The sequence below is a fragment of the Eumetopias jubatus genome, unplaced genomic scaffold (genome assembly GCF_037043125.1).
Source record: "Eumetopias jubatus isolate StellerSeaLion01/CBP00866 unplaced genomic scaffold, mEumJub1_p1.0 scaffold_12, whole genome shotgun sequence".
In the NCBI taxonomy this organism is placed as follows: Eukaryota; Metazoa; Chordata; class Mammalia; order Carnivora; family Otariidae; genus Eumetopias; species Eumetopias jubatus.
In genome coordinates this window covers 16,031,686-16,047,512 of record NW_028274818.1, presented here as the reverse complement: position 1 = coordinate 16,047,512, position 15,827 = coordinate 16,031,686, and the positions used below count along the sequence as shown (strand labels likewise).

The following is a 15,827-nucleotide window of genomic DNA, read 5'->3' as shown; positions in this document are numbered from 1 at the left end:
CTTCCAAGTTTCAGCTTTTGGTTAAATGTGTTCCTTTTATTTAGAAGGGACCCAGATGGGGCGCTGATATGCCCGGTGTTCTGTCAGACATGCCCTTCCCCTACCTAACTCATACTTGACTTGTTCGATTTTCAGGCTTTACCTCTTTCTGAATTTTCCTCCATCTTTGCCCGTCTCCCCACATGGGACTGAGCAGGGAATCCTCCCCACCCCTGACGGTACCGCACACTCTTATCTTTTTTTCCGCTCTCTTGCTCTCAGGTTTCTTTCTCGCCCTCAAGTTTCCGAGCTCTTACGGAGCAAGTGTGATATTTCACATCCCTCATGCGTCCAGTTACTCGTTCTCCGGGCCAGTACCTGATACACGGGAAACAGTTCGCTTAAATGTCACCTCCGAAGTTTCACAGGCATCTCTGGCCCAGCTCTGCGTAGGGAAGATGCATTTTGATCTTACGTAATGGCCACTGCTCTACAAAACATTGTTTATTACTCTGTTTTGTAGTAGAACTGTGCCCTTTGCTTTTCCTGTCACACAAATACAGGCAGTTATGGATTGTTAACTAGATGAATTTGCTTGGAAAGCTGATGTTTTTATTCTAGTACTTGAAAAAAACAAAAGTTTAAAGGGACTTTTTTGTCTTGCCATTTCCTAGGAAACAGAGGTAAGGTCTTCAGCGGAAGGAATGGAGATAGAGAATAATACCACTTGTCAAAGACACAGTGGTGAATTATCCGGGAGCAAGTGCTGTTTGTCGATCGTTGGTTTTCTAGCTGTAACGCCATCCCTACTGTGTGGGTTTGGGCAGAGGCCATTTAATCTCTTCGAGGAGAGAGAAGGGGAAAGGAACCTAGTCAGATCAGGCCTTCAGTTTTAATGTGTGCTGTGAGCTCACAGTCATGTGCAGAGAAAAGACATAATCCATTGGAATTCTGAAAGGAAAGTGCTGCTGTGGGAATAACATTTTATTTGTTTATTTTAAAGATTTTATTTATTTATTTGACAGAGACACAGCGAAAGAGGGAACACAAGCAGGGGCAGTGGGAGAGGGAGAAGCAGGCTTTCTGCGGAGCAGGGAGCCCGATGTGGGGCTCGATCCCTGAGCCGAAGGCAGACGCTTAACAACTGAGCCACCCAGGCGCCCCGGAAATAGCATTTTTTTTAAAAAAAGCTTTAAGAGGAACTATATTGGGGGCACCTGAGCGGATCAGACCGTTAGGCGTCTGCCTTCGGCTCGGGTCATGATCCCCGGGGTCCTGGGATTGAGTCCCATCCCCCCCCCTTCAGGCTCCCTCTGTGCTCACTGGGGAGCTTGCTTCTTCTCCCTCTCCCTCTGCTGTGCGAGCTTGCTCCCTCTTTAATAAATAAATAAATAAATAAATAAATAAATAAATAAATAAATAAAATTTTTAAAAGAAAAGGAACTATATTGGTAGTTCTTCAGGGTTCCCTGTGGAGTGTGTTTGTGTGTAAAGAAAGTAATTTTCTAAGTCCTATTTAGATATTAGTTAGGTTTTTTTTATTTCCTTAGGTAATCTCCAGACCCAGGGTGGGGCTGGAACTCATGCTGCCAAGATTGAGTTCCATGCTTTACTGACTTAGCCAGGCACACCTAGTGAGTTTTCTGTTTTGTTTTGTTTTAGTTAAGAGTGTCAAAATTTTGAGGAAGTTGATCAGGAAATATAAATGATAATTAATATCTGACATCTAATAACAATCTTCCTACATCAGGTTCAAGATGTTGTTCCTATCACGAGTTATGACACTGCTGGCTCCTTCCTTCTACTGGGATGTAACAATGGATCAATATATTACATAGGTAAGTCTGTGAACGTTTAGCCTGGTCCATTTAATACGACTTTTAAAAATAAAATACTACCTTTTTAAATTTTAAATAGATGCACTCTTTTAACATTATTTAAAATTTTGGGGGCACCTGGGTGGCTCAGATGGTTAAACGTCTGCCTTTGGCTCAGGTCATGATCCCAGGGTCTTGGGATCAAGCCCCACGTCAGGCTCCTGGCTCAGCGGGGGGCCTGCTTCTCCCTCTCCCTCTGCCTCTCCGCCTGCTCATGCTCTCTCTCTCTCTGTGTCTCTGTGTCTTGAATGAATAAATTAAATCTTTAAAAATATATATATTGTTTAAAATTTTTATTTTTTAGATATGCAGAAGTTTCCTTTGCGAATGAAGGACAATGATCTTCTTGTAACTGAGCTTTATCACGATCCTTCAAATGATGCCATTACTGCGCTGAGTGTTTACCTCACACCCAAAACAAGTTAGTACCTGGCAAAATTCTTACAAATTCTTTACCTTTTTTTGAGAATATATGTTTGTGTATTGGTCTGTTGTGCTAAAACTAATCCAGTCCTTTCTTTTTGAGAACTGTAGTTCGAAGGATATCATCTCAGTCTGAAGTTTATATTTGGTTATGTATTGAAGCCAGACATGACCAATAAACAAGGATAAGTTGAGGTGGGAAATTAGAACTTTTCCTCTTCTGAGTTATATTTAAGTAAAACATTACAGTATTAACTGAAATTATTAAAAAAAAAATCTGTACATTTACCTTCCTATTTACCGTAGCTGATTTTGTTTTGAAAATAGGAGCTTTTTATTTTTTTAACCAAAAGTGAGAAAGTTTTCAGACTGTTGATCTCTTTTGGAAATTGCCTTACTTCCTTGGAAAACTTTTAATTATGGGAAAAAGACATTTTTTTTTTTTTGAAAGTGTAGTATCTGTAGCTTTCATGGTCTTTCCAAGGCCATTGCAATGAAATTTTATTAAGAATTTTTGTATTTTTTGTATTTTTACATTCTAGATTGAAAGATAAAACGTAAGTGGGAAATTTAAAGTTTTAATGAAAAGAATTATAGGAAATAGTAACATGTGTCCAGCAATATTAATATATTTGAATGTGGTCCTTCTATAAAATCATCACTTTATTGAATTCATTGAAGGAAATCTTCAGTGTGAAATATTCAAATGTATGCAGATGATTTTGAGTAATATTATAGTAGGATTTCAGCTATCTTGTGCTAAAGTGGGTCCACAAACTGCTCTTTTTATTGATGGTCTTACATATTGGCTGCTTTTGTGCATCAGTTGACAGAGTTGAGTGGTTACGACAGACAGTATGGCATGGAGAGTTTGAAATATTTGCCATCTAGCCTTTTACAGAAAGCTTGCTGCCCTCTGTTCTTGAATGAGATGTGCATTTCTTTTCAATCTAATTAAAAAGGGAGGAAAAAAACTTGCAGTGGCAGGGGGAGAATGGGGTCACGTTTTAGGTTGGAAGTGTTTCCTGTGGTATGCTCTTTCTCTTGATTCAAGTATTTTCGGGTGAATCAGGAAAAATAACTATTTAAGCTAAATGGTTCTCTGTGTACCTTTTTAAGTATAATGGTCAGTGAACTCCATTCTATCTTTAAATACGTAATGGAGTCTGGACACTGGTCTTAAAAAAAAAAAAAAAGAAACGGCACAGGTGAACTTGACACAGTGGGCTGTGCATAATGAGAAGAGACCCTATAGGTAAGTGTGATGTAAGCAACGTCATGGGTGTATTTGTTTCGGAGCTAAGTATTTTGAATCTGTTAAATAGTATATACATGAATATTCAAGAAAGAATCTGTAATATAGCACATGTAAAAGTAAAACACATGGTTTTTCTAGGCTAGAAGTGATAATGGAATCCTGCTTTAGAAATACTGTGTCACGTCGATGGCATTCTTAGCATGTCAGATTTACTAATTCTTTAAACATTTACTAAGGACCTGCCATGTCTCCTGCACTCCATGAGGTGGTTGTGATTCGGTCTCTGTCAGTAATGAGTGGAGGGAGACTTGGAAATAGAGGACTGGGTGTTGCAGTTGCTGTGATAGACCCTGACAGACAGCCCAGGGGAGGGCTGCACAAGTCTGTCTGGGAGGGCGGGCTGGGAAAGGACTCGTAAAGGAAATCATGATTTGAATACGGTGTCTGTGCCAGGCTGGATTTGGGGCTCGGGAAAGCGTTTCTCCCAGGGCAGCTTACTGTCATCCTCTGATGTGCCCACTTTCAACTTCGGACCTCGTGTAGGTGTCTCTGGGAACTGGATTGAGATCGCCTACGGTACGAGTTCTGGTGCCGTGCGGGTGATCGTGCAGCACCCGGAGACGGTGGGCTCGGGTCCGCAGCTCTTTCAGACTTTCACAGTTCACCGAAGTCCTGTCACAAAAATCATGCTGTCCGAGAAGCATCTGGTGTCAGGTAAAGTCCTGGTGAGGAGGGCGGCCTCCTGTAAAACCTTGTTGCCTTGTGGGTCGTTTTCTAGACTCCTACAAATGGAAAGAATAGAAAAGCACTGCTTTGTGTTAGAAAAACATATTGAAAGAAATGGTAGAAAAGTTTAATAACTGAAGAAATGTTATGGTTGTCTCTTAAATTTTTTTTTTTATTTTGACTGGTTGTAGTATACATAAATTTAGGAAAGAGTTGACCGTATCCTTTATTTACTCTCTATTCTGATATTTTGTTCTCATGACATATTTAGAGAAGTTTACAAAGCATGAATTTAATATAAATTTGGTTGTATTGTCTTAAGGTTTAAATAAAACTAAAGTAGATTTATGGGTGTATTTGATCATTTTCTAAAAATATTAAAAACTAATAGATAGGTAAAGAGTATTTGAAGAAAATTAACATTTTTGTGTTTGTTGTTCCTTAGTCATTAAATTTTTTTAAAATGTAGATACTGATAAGAACAGAAAGTGTAGATACTAATTAGATACTTAAATGATACAGAGTTTTAAGCTTAATGAGTGTGACACACAAAGTATAGTGATCACACAATAAAATTCCATTGATGAGGTTCACTGTATATGAAGATTTCTAAAAGGCTTTAGTATCAGTAGAGCCCACTTTTACATTAAACCTTTTGTAGATCAGTTCCTGCCTAACTTAAACTTTTTATAAGCATCATTTTCATCTGTCAAGTTTGTTTATATGAAGACTTCGTAATATTAAAAGGTGATGCATCTTTCACTAATCTCTAGTCTGAGTAAACACTAAATGGAGCTGAAGTACCTTGTCCATGGATGGGTGGGTGGGTGGGTGGATGGATGAGTGTGCTCTTATTGATATCTAATTGAGTATAAAGTCAGATTGTTTTGAGTATAATTATACCTCCCTGAAACAATCCCTCTCCTCTTTAGGTTTTCATAAAGCAACTCCCCTGCCTCACTGAAGAGTCCCTGTCACGCTCTTGCTGATTTCTCCTCGTTTGCACAGTTACTAAGTGTGGGATTGCCTCAGTGCTCCTTCCTCGATTCTCCATTCTTCTTTGTCTGTAGTTTTCCTGGTGACTTGAGTGTTGCCATCTATATGCCCGTGACCCCCAGACTTTTTCTCCACCTGTGACCATTCGCAGAGTTCCAAACTTGTATATCTAGTGTCTGTCTCTGGTTGTATAGACATGTCCAAAATTAACCTGGATAAATAGTACTTTTGATATTTCTCTCAGAAGCCCTTTTGCATACAATATCACCATGTGCTTATTTCCTCAAGCTGAGGACCTAGGAACCACTCTCGGTTCCTCCCTTTCTCTCATCCCCACAAACACGTAATCTGTCAGTAAGTCCTTTTACCTTTGCTTCAACGTATGTCACAAATCTCATCACTTGGTGTCCATTGCTGCCCAGCCTGGTAGTTTTGTCATTTCTCCCCTAGATCACTGAGCTCAGGTTTTTTGCCTGTTTCTCTCTTGCCTCTTTATGGTATATGTTCCTTATGGTACATAGAACTAGAAATATCTTTTAAAATTGTAAACTGTATCTGATTCCCGATGGCTTCCTATTAAATGCAGGATAAATAAACTAATAGGGTTTTTCCAGTTATGGGTCCTGTCTTCTTTTCAAGTCTCTTTTCCTCTCTACCCTTCACGTCACTTTTCGTATTGCTCACAACACCCTAATCCTTTGGCTTTTTGATTTCTTAAAAATGCCTCAGAACTTTTGCACTTCTTTTTATTTGAAATGTTTCACCCCTAGGTATTTGTTTGGCTACCTTCTTGTCATTCAGGTCCATTTCTAGTACCTCTTCAGTGAGGCCACCCTGTCTCAATTAGCCAAACCTCTATCCAGGTCACTTTCTCTGTCACCATCTCGATTTGTTTTCTTCATAGATTTATCACTGGATCATGTTGTTTTGTTTGCTGTTCATCATCTGTCTTCCTCTTCTGGAATGTAAATTTTACAGTAACAGAGAAGTTCTTACTCTGTTCTCAACACTTACGTACTTCTTGACACATAAAAGATGCCGAATAAATGTTATGTAAAATGAGGTAATTGGATCCTGTGAGAAAATAGGACTGTTTTGCAAGGTTATTGTGATGTTTAAATGACCATACTTAGACTCAGTAGTAATTGCTATTATTTTGGTGGTGATGATGTTATTTCAGGATGAGGTGCCAGAGAACTGCATAGTGAAATCTGCATTTTAACATCAAATATTTCATGCAGGATTGAAATTTAAATAAATCTGTCAAGAAAAATGTCCAGTTGAGCTAAAAATCTAGAGTATTTTATGTTTCCTCAGTTATATTATTCTGCCACCTGGTGGATATCAACATATATGTAACAACATTCTTTTTCTGATAGTGTTAGTTTTCATGTCTTAAAAACCTAAATGATTAATTTTAACAGTAGAGCGATAATTGCTTACTGAATCACTTAAAGTGTTTAAGGTATTTTCTTTTATTTTTTAAGGTATTTTTCTGAATCCTAGTAAGCTTAATAGTGAAATCAGGATTTTCCATGAAACAGATTAAACAGCCTAGAACTAAATGTCTCCTTTTTCACCAGAAACCAGCATCCTGAGACATGAGAATTTTGTTACATAAGTAAACACCTGTATACTTTGAATTTTTATTGCTATTTGTTAAAATTAAATTTCTAAAGTTTTGTTTAAAATTTGCAACTGTGGCAATTTACCCAGTAGGAAAGGTTTGTGTTTAAGAAAGTTTGGATACTTTCCTAGTATTTACTGGTGAGTTCATAGCTCATTGCTAATAATAGCACATTCTCTGGAATCCAAATAAGTTGCACTTTTCCATTAAAAAGGAATGCCACAAAAGTACATTTTTTTACATTAATAATACCAGTTGTTGGTTTATATTTTTAAAGATTTTTATTTATTTATTTGACAGAGAGAGAGAGAGAGACAGCGAGAGAGGGAGTACAAGCAGGGGGAGTGGGAGAGGGAGAAGCAGGCTTCCCACTGAGCAGGGAGCCCGATGCAGGACTCAATCCCAGGACCCTGGGATCATGACCTGAGCCGAAGGCAGATGCTTAACGACTGAGCCACCCAGGCGCCCGGTTTATATTTTCTAAAGGAGTAGTTACTCAGATCAAAAAACAACAGAGGTGGGGTACTTGTTAGATATCTCAATATATATCCACTTAAAATTATTTACATTAAAAAAGCTAGTTGGACTATGTTCCTTAATTGCAGACTCTCTTAGTTTACATAAAAATCGTTCTTAAGTTTATTTTAATTTTCCCTAATATAAGTAGGAGTGGGTGATACAAGCTTTTTGACAAGTGTAATTTGTACCAGTAAATTTTCAGTAACTCCCGCTAGGTTAATATTTAACATAAGCAGTTTCAGTGGTTGGAAAAAATAAACTAGGCAACTCATTTACTATGTAGTTTAGCCACAGAACAGAATAATATTCAGCATCTTTTCTCTTGCATACACTTTTTTTTTTTTTACATTTATATTCTACAGGCTACTTTTATAAGGACCCATGGATTTACTTACATATATTTGTAGCAAGGTAAACTGTAATCAGTTCTTTTCAGTTTTGTTGGCCAGGTACAGATGCATAATTATAGGATAAATATGTCATTTGCCACTCAAAATATGCTGTGATCTGTTTAAGATAGATTATAGTTAAAAAGTTAAAATGTGTTTATAAAAGTGATTTTGTTGGTGCTTTTATAATCTATATTTAACAACTTTTTTTGTTTTCTTTCCTAGTGTGTGCAGATAATAATCATGTCCGGACATGGACAGTAACACGATTCAGAGGAATGATCTCTACTCAGCCAGGTTCTACTCCGTTAGCGTCGTTCAAGATACTGTCCCTGGAGGAAACAGAAAGTCATGGAAGCTATTCCTCTGGAAACGACATAGGTGGGTGAGATAATTTGGGGGCATTTTCAAATACTTTATGGGCAACCCAGTAGTATGTTAACTGTAGTAGAAACCTAAAACTGACTTTCAGATATAAAATTTTTCACTTTAATTTTGAAACTCATTTTAAAACAAATTTAATGTGTTACTTACTTAGTTCTATAAATTCACAGATTACAACATTTTCTGTTTAAAAAGTTGAGAGCAAAGTTTTCATCTATTTATCATTTCCTTATTTAAATGATGTCTCCAAATGCTAACCACTTTAGTTTATAATTAAAAGCTCTGATAGCTGTGCACATTTGACATTTGAAATTTCTTTTCCTTTTATTGCTGATAATCCGAAAATAAAATTTGAAGCTAGAAAAGGGCTGGCAGTTGTCTTGACGGCATCGTAATGGCTTTCAGGAAATGATATATCACAAGGCTATGATTTCAGCAAAAAGTATATGAAGTTGGTGTGATTTGTCCCTCGCGACACCGTATGACACATGTGCATATGGAATCTCTCTTTCTCTCTCTCACTCACACACACACACACACACGCACGGTCTTCACAGAGACAGATCATTTTCCCACATCTTGGGTGTGAACTCCAGTTCCATTAGGCAGGACCTGTGAGATCTTTGGTTCACTAATCTCTTGATGCCTTACTTTTCTCATCTATAAAATGAAGATAATAATAGTGTATCCCTTATGTGGTTGTCATGATGATTAAAATGAGTTACTTGCAAAGCATTTACTGTGGCACATAGTAAGCATAGTGTAGGTATTTGCTAGCTAATAAAGATGTTCCATTTATTAATTAGGTATGATTCACGTAAGGTAAAATTATGTCATACATCACATACTTTTTTGTGAACAATGAGTTGGTATTATTTTAGCTAATGAGTATGATAATGAGAATTACTAGAATTTTTAAGTTTTCCCTGAAACACTTTTTTTTTATATTGTTCAGAATCTTTCTAAAATATATGAGCTATCCACCTGCCTTGCCAAGTACAATCAAGTAAAAATAATTGAATCTTTTTTTTTTAAATTGAAAACCTTGCAGGATGCAACAGGCTTCTGATTAAATTCTATTGAATGAAGTTGCACTTTATTTCTTTAAGAGAAATAAATATATAATATATATATAAATAAATATGTGGCTTTACAAAAAAGAGAAAAATTTGTAATACATAATTTTACTTATATATCCTTTTTCTGTAGTTATAAGGAACTGAGCACATTCTCAAAGATAAACAATGTAGAGCCTATGTTTTAACAGGTCTCATTCTACTTCTACTACTCTTACTTAATGGATAGTCTTATGCAAATTAATGCCGTCAGCTTCAGTGGCCTTAGTGCATAAAATATAACTTGAAATATTAATGTATTTTTAAAAAGGTTCAGTGCAAGTTGGAGTGCTTGCAGTCCCTCATTCTGTGTCTGACTTGGACATGGAATGCACAGTGTCATATAATGATAGCATGAAAAATTCTTTTTTCTTCCCCTTTGGTATTGATATTAATGTTCCTTTTGTTCGGTGAAACCGACTGAATTTCAGTTAACTTGTTTTGCCGTTGTCTGTGTTCTGACCAAGGGCCTTTTGGAGAGCGAGATGATCAACAGGTGTTTATTCAGAAGGTTGTTCCCATCACCAACAAACTGTTTGTAAGACTCTCATCGACTGGGAAAAGGTACAACTTTACCGTAGAGGTGTTTATATTCAGGAGTCACTTTTGTCTTAAGAAACCTGTTAAATAATTTGGCATACTGATGAAAAAGTACTACCAGAATCAAATTGTTGAAAAAAGAAATCTAGTCATTATCTTGTGATTGTTTTAGCTTAAGATTAAGACAGAGTATTTAGGCCTTATCCTCTAGCATTTATTTAAGATTTTCATTGATGCTGTGGACAGTTAAGAAGGACAAGTGATAGATCAGGAAGCCATGAATTTGATGGCAGACAGCTGAACTAAATTCTAATTTTGGCACTTGCTCTTACTAGCTGTGTAAATTCAACTTGTTACTTTGTTTCTCTGAGCCCTCAATTTCTTTATAAAATAAAGTTCACCTACCTTGGCAGGATGTCATAAGATAGAATGAGTTAAAAACATGAAATATCTTGTGTGGTCCCTGACACTAACAGATGGACAATAGAAGTTATTTTCCCCTTCCTTTTCCATTTGAGTGAAATTTGATTTCTTTTAAATTATTACATATAGCTTCAAACAGATTGAGTTGTACATTTCTCTTCTTTAAAAACTGTAAGATCTGGGCGCCTGGGTGGCTCAGCTGGTTGGACAACTGCCTTCAGCTCAGGTCATGATCCTGGAGTCCCGGGATCGAGTCCCGCATCGGGCTCCCTGCTCGGCAGAGAGTCTGCTTCTCCCTCTGACCCTCCCCCCTCTCATGTGCTCTCTCTCTCTCTCTCTCATTCTCTCTCAAATAAATGAATAAAATCTTAAAAAAAAAATAAAAACCATAAGATCTTTTGCAGCAAGCAAGTGAAAAAGGTAGAATTCCTATTAGTAGTCATTAAGAAGGTTATGGATTTTCTTTCATATTAATGTTACAGATGCTACTGATATTGTTATCCTTCAGCATTTGGTCTCTAATATTTTAATGAATAGTATCTTGGAGATGTATTTCCTCTCCATCAAAGTCCATTGCATGTAGTCATCAGCAGTTGTTAATTGATCTCAGAAAATGATTTTTATATACTAAACTATCTTTTTGTCACCTTGTTTTTTTTTTAAAGAAAATGTGTTAGAAGCCTGTAATATAGTTAGAAGTTAAATTACTATCTTGAGAAATGTTATAAATCATTGTGATTTATTGTGTTCTCTGCATATTCAGTGAAGATGCTGCCAAACATTTATTAAAACTGCTGCAATAACGTCCTCTAATGATGTAGTATTTCATATCCTTGTTCAATTCTAGTGTCCTCCCTCTTCTGATACTTTTAAGATTTATCTACTTACTTTAGAGAGAGATCAAGCAGGAGTGGGGAGAGGGAGAGAGAAGCCCAAGCAGACTCCGCACTGGAGTGTGGAGCCTGACATGGGACTCGATCACGACCCCGAGACCAGGCCCGGGCCTACAGCAAGAGTCGCAAGCTCGGCCGACGGTACCACCCAGGCACCCCCTCTTCTGTCACTTTAAACAGTAGCAGTGTGTTATCATCAATTATAACCTCTGCATAACAAAACAAATTTCATAATTTTCACATTTACAATTCCAGTGGAAAAGGTATGTGTTTAAAAATAATCTGAAATACTTCATAGAATTAAATAGGAAATCAACCCTTTAGGAAGCTAATGTGAAGCAAAGCTTTTGTTTAAAGACAGTTCGGATTCTTAATAGTGAGAAGTAAAATGAAAAGGTTTTATTGAAAGTGGGCAGGGAGCAAACCTTGTCAACATTTTAAAGGAAGCAGTAATTCTAAGGAATCTAGCCCATAGGAAAAACAAAAAGCAAAACCATGTTTGTTTTCAAGCACATAGGTTTATATTGTTTCATTTTAGTTTATTTTATTTTAAATGTAAACAGTAACCTAGATTTAAAAAATATGTTAATTTATAGGTGTTAAAAATAAATACAATTCACTATATTAAGAAAAATTGTGATCATCTCGATAAACACAGAAAAAACACTTGATAGTTCACCCATTTTAAAAAAGGAATCTTAGTGCTTTAGGGACAGATTTTTTTAATCTGAAAATAATACCTATAAAAACAATTATAGTAAACTTTATACTCAGTGGTGAAATATTGAAAACTTCTCCCTTAGATTGGGAGTGAGACTAGGATAGCCTCTATCACTGTATGTGGGCATCCAGTAGTTAACCCCTCTCCCCTGTCATCACTTTTTGCCCTGCCTGCTAGGAAGCTCAGCTATGCTTCATATTCTATTTTTATGTTTCTTACATTGATAAGGATTGTATTTCCCCTTCCTCCTTTACTTTTTGACCTTGCATTTGCCTGGTACTAATTGTTCTTAATTTTTGTTTTTATAAGCCCCGTCTGTTTTGAAGTAGTCTGGGAGAAATAATTCAATCAAGTGCAATTCAGTCAGCTCTTAAATGACTGGCAAATCATTTGCTGACATTATTCCTTGGTTTCCTCGTTTGTCAGATGTGGATAATTGTCCTTAGGTTCTTTTATCCTTAATGAAAATCAACGAAATAGTTATAAAAATGCTTCAGAAAAGTTAAGAATATTATCCTAATGGAGGATGCTACTTAGACCCCTCTGTACAGCTATACATTTTTTTCTGGTTTCAGGCTTGTAATTTGCACATAAATTTTATTTTATTTATTTTTTTAAAAGATTTTATTTATTTATTTATTTGACAGAGAGAGAGAGAGAGAGAGAGACAGCGAGAGAGGGAACACAAGCAGGGGGAGGGTCAGAGGGAGAAGTAGGCTTCCCGCCGAGCAGGAAGCCTTATGTGGGGCTCGATCCCAGGACGCTGGGATCATGACCTGAGCTGAAGACAGCCACTTAACTGACTGAGCCACCCACGTGTCCCTGCACATAAGTTTTAATGACTTCTCAAGGTCTTTTCTAGTTTCATGCCTAGTTGCTTTGTTTCTTTCTGCCATTTTAGTTTTATAACTTCCTTTTAAAGAATTACTCAATTCCCATCAAGGTTCTTTCTGTTTTTCTTTTAAGGTAGACTTAAATTATTTGCATTATTTCAGTTATTTAAATGTATTGTTTTATAAGCGCCTTTTCTCCACACTCAAAGAAACAAGGCTTGAATTTTATTTCTGTCGACCTGCCTTGAACATTTTAAATGTCTTACACATATAGAGCACTCATAAGGAAGCAATCGATTTCAAAAATCTGACTTACAAAGTGTTAGTTGTTGCCCGTGATTTACAGCTATATATACGACTATCTTTTGCAGGATCTGTGAGATCCAGGCTGTTGACTGCACAACAATATCGTCATTCACGGTGAGAGAATGTGAGGGGTCGAGCAGGATGGGCTCCCGGCCCCGGCGCTACTTGTTCACGGGCCACACGAACGGCAGCATTCAGATGTGGGACCTGACCACTGCCATGGATATGGTGAACAAAAGCGAGGAGAAGGGTAGGCTCTGTGTGGGCAGCTGTTCGGCACAGGGTGAGCTTTTGACAGAAGTGATGGTAATGAGGATGTGTTTCCCGAAGACGTAGGTGGTCCCACTGAGGAGGAGCTGCTCAAATTACTGGATCAGTGCGATCTGAGCACGTCTCGCTGCGCAACACCTAACATCAGTCCGGCAACTTCCGTGCTTCAGCACAGCCGTCTCCGTGAATCCAGTTCGAGGTGGGTGCCAGGGTTGGGTATTGTATCAGAAGTTCAGCATTGCTTTTGGGAAAATTGGCTGAGCTGCCGTAGTCACGTGGTTGTTGAAAGCCATGTCGTTCAAGGTACATTTTTCTTCAGACTTCATGTTGGTACTCAGTTTTTTAAAAAAATTTTGCGAAATTTCTCATCCTCAAGCATATCTGATTCTTTTCATAGAAAAACATTTTTTCACTTTAATACTTTGTGAATCGCTGCGAATCTAGATGCCTATTACGCGATCAAGAGTTCATTTAAAGGAAATTAGAAAAACCACATGTCACCTTGGGTAGTATGTGGAACTTTTGTCCCTGTTGCCTTAGGGGCATATTAATCAAAGTGATTACATCATCTGTCTCATCTTACATTTAGTTATTATGTACTTTTAATACAGTGGCATAGTATATCTTCTAGTTCCCACATTTTTAAAAATTCCAAATTTGAGTTGAGGACCAAATACTAAATTATATTAGTTCTGCATTGGTTTTAAAGGGTTTTTTTCCCCCCTTTGCTTTTTTCGCTATTCAGGAATCCAGCTGGACTGAATATATATGTATGGTATTATTTGCATTGGTAGTTTGATATGCATACACCTTTGCACACACTAATACATAATATAGAGAGTACTTAGTAATTTTTATATATAGAAATAAGGGGATATATCATTCTTTAATATTTAAATAATGTCTTTTCATTGGTAGTTTAATTAATGAGATGTGTCCCTGAACAATCCCAGAAAGAAATCTGAACTATAATTTTTCAAAACTCTGTTTCAGCCTTCAGCTCCAGCACCATGAAACCATCCATGAGGCAGCTACTTACGGTTCCATGAGGCCTTACAGAGAGAGTCCTTTGTTAGCAAGAGCGAGGAGGACTGAGAGCTTCCACAGTTACAGGGACTGCCAGACTATTAATCTGAACAGAAACGTAGAAAGAGCTGTCCCTGAAAATGGTAACTTGGGTCCAATACAAGCTGAAGTAAAGCGGGCAACGGGGGAATGTAATGTATCCGAGAGGAAGTCTCCTGGAACAGAAATAAAAAGTTTGAGAGAATCAGACGGTGGATCGGAAGTGCATAAAATAGCGGACAGTCTAGAATCCAAGAAAAGGTCCTCAGAAGAAGAAAATGAAAACAGAGTGGAGTTCCGGAAGAAAGGGGGTTTTGAAGGAGGAGGATTCCTTGGAAGAAGGAAGGTTCCCTACCTGGCATCGTCCCCGAGTACTTCTGACGGAGGAACAGACTCACCCGGTACTGCTTCCCCGTCTCCCACGAAGACCACTCCATCTCCTCGGCATAAAAAAAGCGATTCTTCAGGTCAAGAATACAGCTTGTGAAAACTCACCAAAATAAATAGTTGTTTTGTTAATTTAGATGAAAGTTCAAAACTTTACTGGATTTCAATACATTAGCTTTTACACCAAAACTTTGCACATTAAAACTGGAGTTCATGCAGGATCTTTTTAACAGAATTACCTGGAGTAAGGAGATAAAATAATTCTATCTCTTTGGACCTTTTGGAAAGTTTTTTTAGTTTTACAATTACATTTAACAGATCATTTGTAAAGCAAGAGTCCGTTTCAATGTTTAGCTACTCTCTGGATTTTGGAAGCAACGTACCAAGTCTTAATAAGATGGTGCCCACTATAGATGAGCATCCCTAAGGGCACGGGGACCAACAGATTGCGTTCCTAATCTTGATTATGCTTGAGATTTGTCTTTCATTGTTACGTGAAGTGAATCACATTAAATCTCTTCGGATAGTCTCCCAACACTTATGTGATTGCCATGTGTTTACCAGATATTTAATGAGGTGCTATGTTTGTGAAAAAATATCATCTAATTCAGAAACACTATTGATGTTGAACACCAAGTTACACTGTGTGGTAGGCAGTCCCTTCAGGTATTCTTAAATCGTGGGTCATTTTCTGATTCTCATTTTTGGAGTTCTTAAATCTTAGCAAGCATCACCAATATTAAATACCCAAAGTCCATTTAAACTTTCTTTAAAGTTGGAGCAATTATCTGTGTTTGAACAGATGAAAGATAAAAATAATAATCAAGGTTAGAGCTGTCAGTGCCCAGAAGGGAAACTATGCTAGTTGTCGGTCTGCCTTGTTTGATTTAGGGGCCGTGTGTTTCCCGCCCAACTATTAATAATGAAAATAATTAAGTCAGAATGTGGCCATTTTATTAAGCTTCTGAGACTGCAGTTCTCAACTTTTGGTTAAGGGTTTTGGCTGCTATACAAATGTTATTTTAAAATATATTTTGAATTATGAGAACAAAAATTTTTTTATCTTTTTTTCATTTAATTGGAATAATTGTCAAGT

The 15,827-nt window shown here is 37.2% G+C and overlaps 1 protein-coding gene across 1 annotated transcript in view; it reads left to right on the top strand.

Annotated features, from left to right (window-relative positions):
* Positions 1 to 15,827, top strand: part of KCTD3 (potassium channel tetramerization domain containing 3) — a 48,875-nt gene extending 33,048 nt beyond the window's left edge. Inside the window, exons 11-18 of the mRNA XM_028104709.2 lie at positions 1,730 to 1,817; positions 2,161 to 2,277; positions 4,081 to 4,251; positions 8,020 to 8,175; positions 9,761 to 9,857; positions 13,075 to 13,259; positions 13,340 to 13,478; positions 14,273 to 15,827. Coding sequence (XP_027960510.1) covers positions 1,730 to 1,817; positions 2,161 to 2,277; positions 4,081 to 4,251; positions 8,020 to 8,175; positions 9,761 to 9,857; positions 13,075 to 13,259; positions 13,340 to 13,478; positions 14,273 to 14,831 — 1,512 coding nt within the window. The 3' untranslated portion in view covers positions 14,832 to 15,827. The remainder of the gene's footprint in view (positions 1 to 1,729; positions 1,818 to 2,160; positions 2,278 to 4,080; positions 4,252 to 8,019; positions 8,176 to 9,760; positions 9,858 to 13,074; positions 13,260 to 13,339; positions 13,479 to 14,272) is intronic.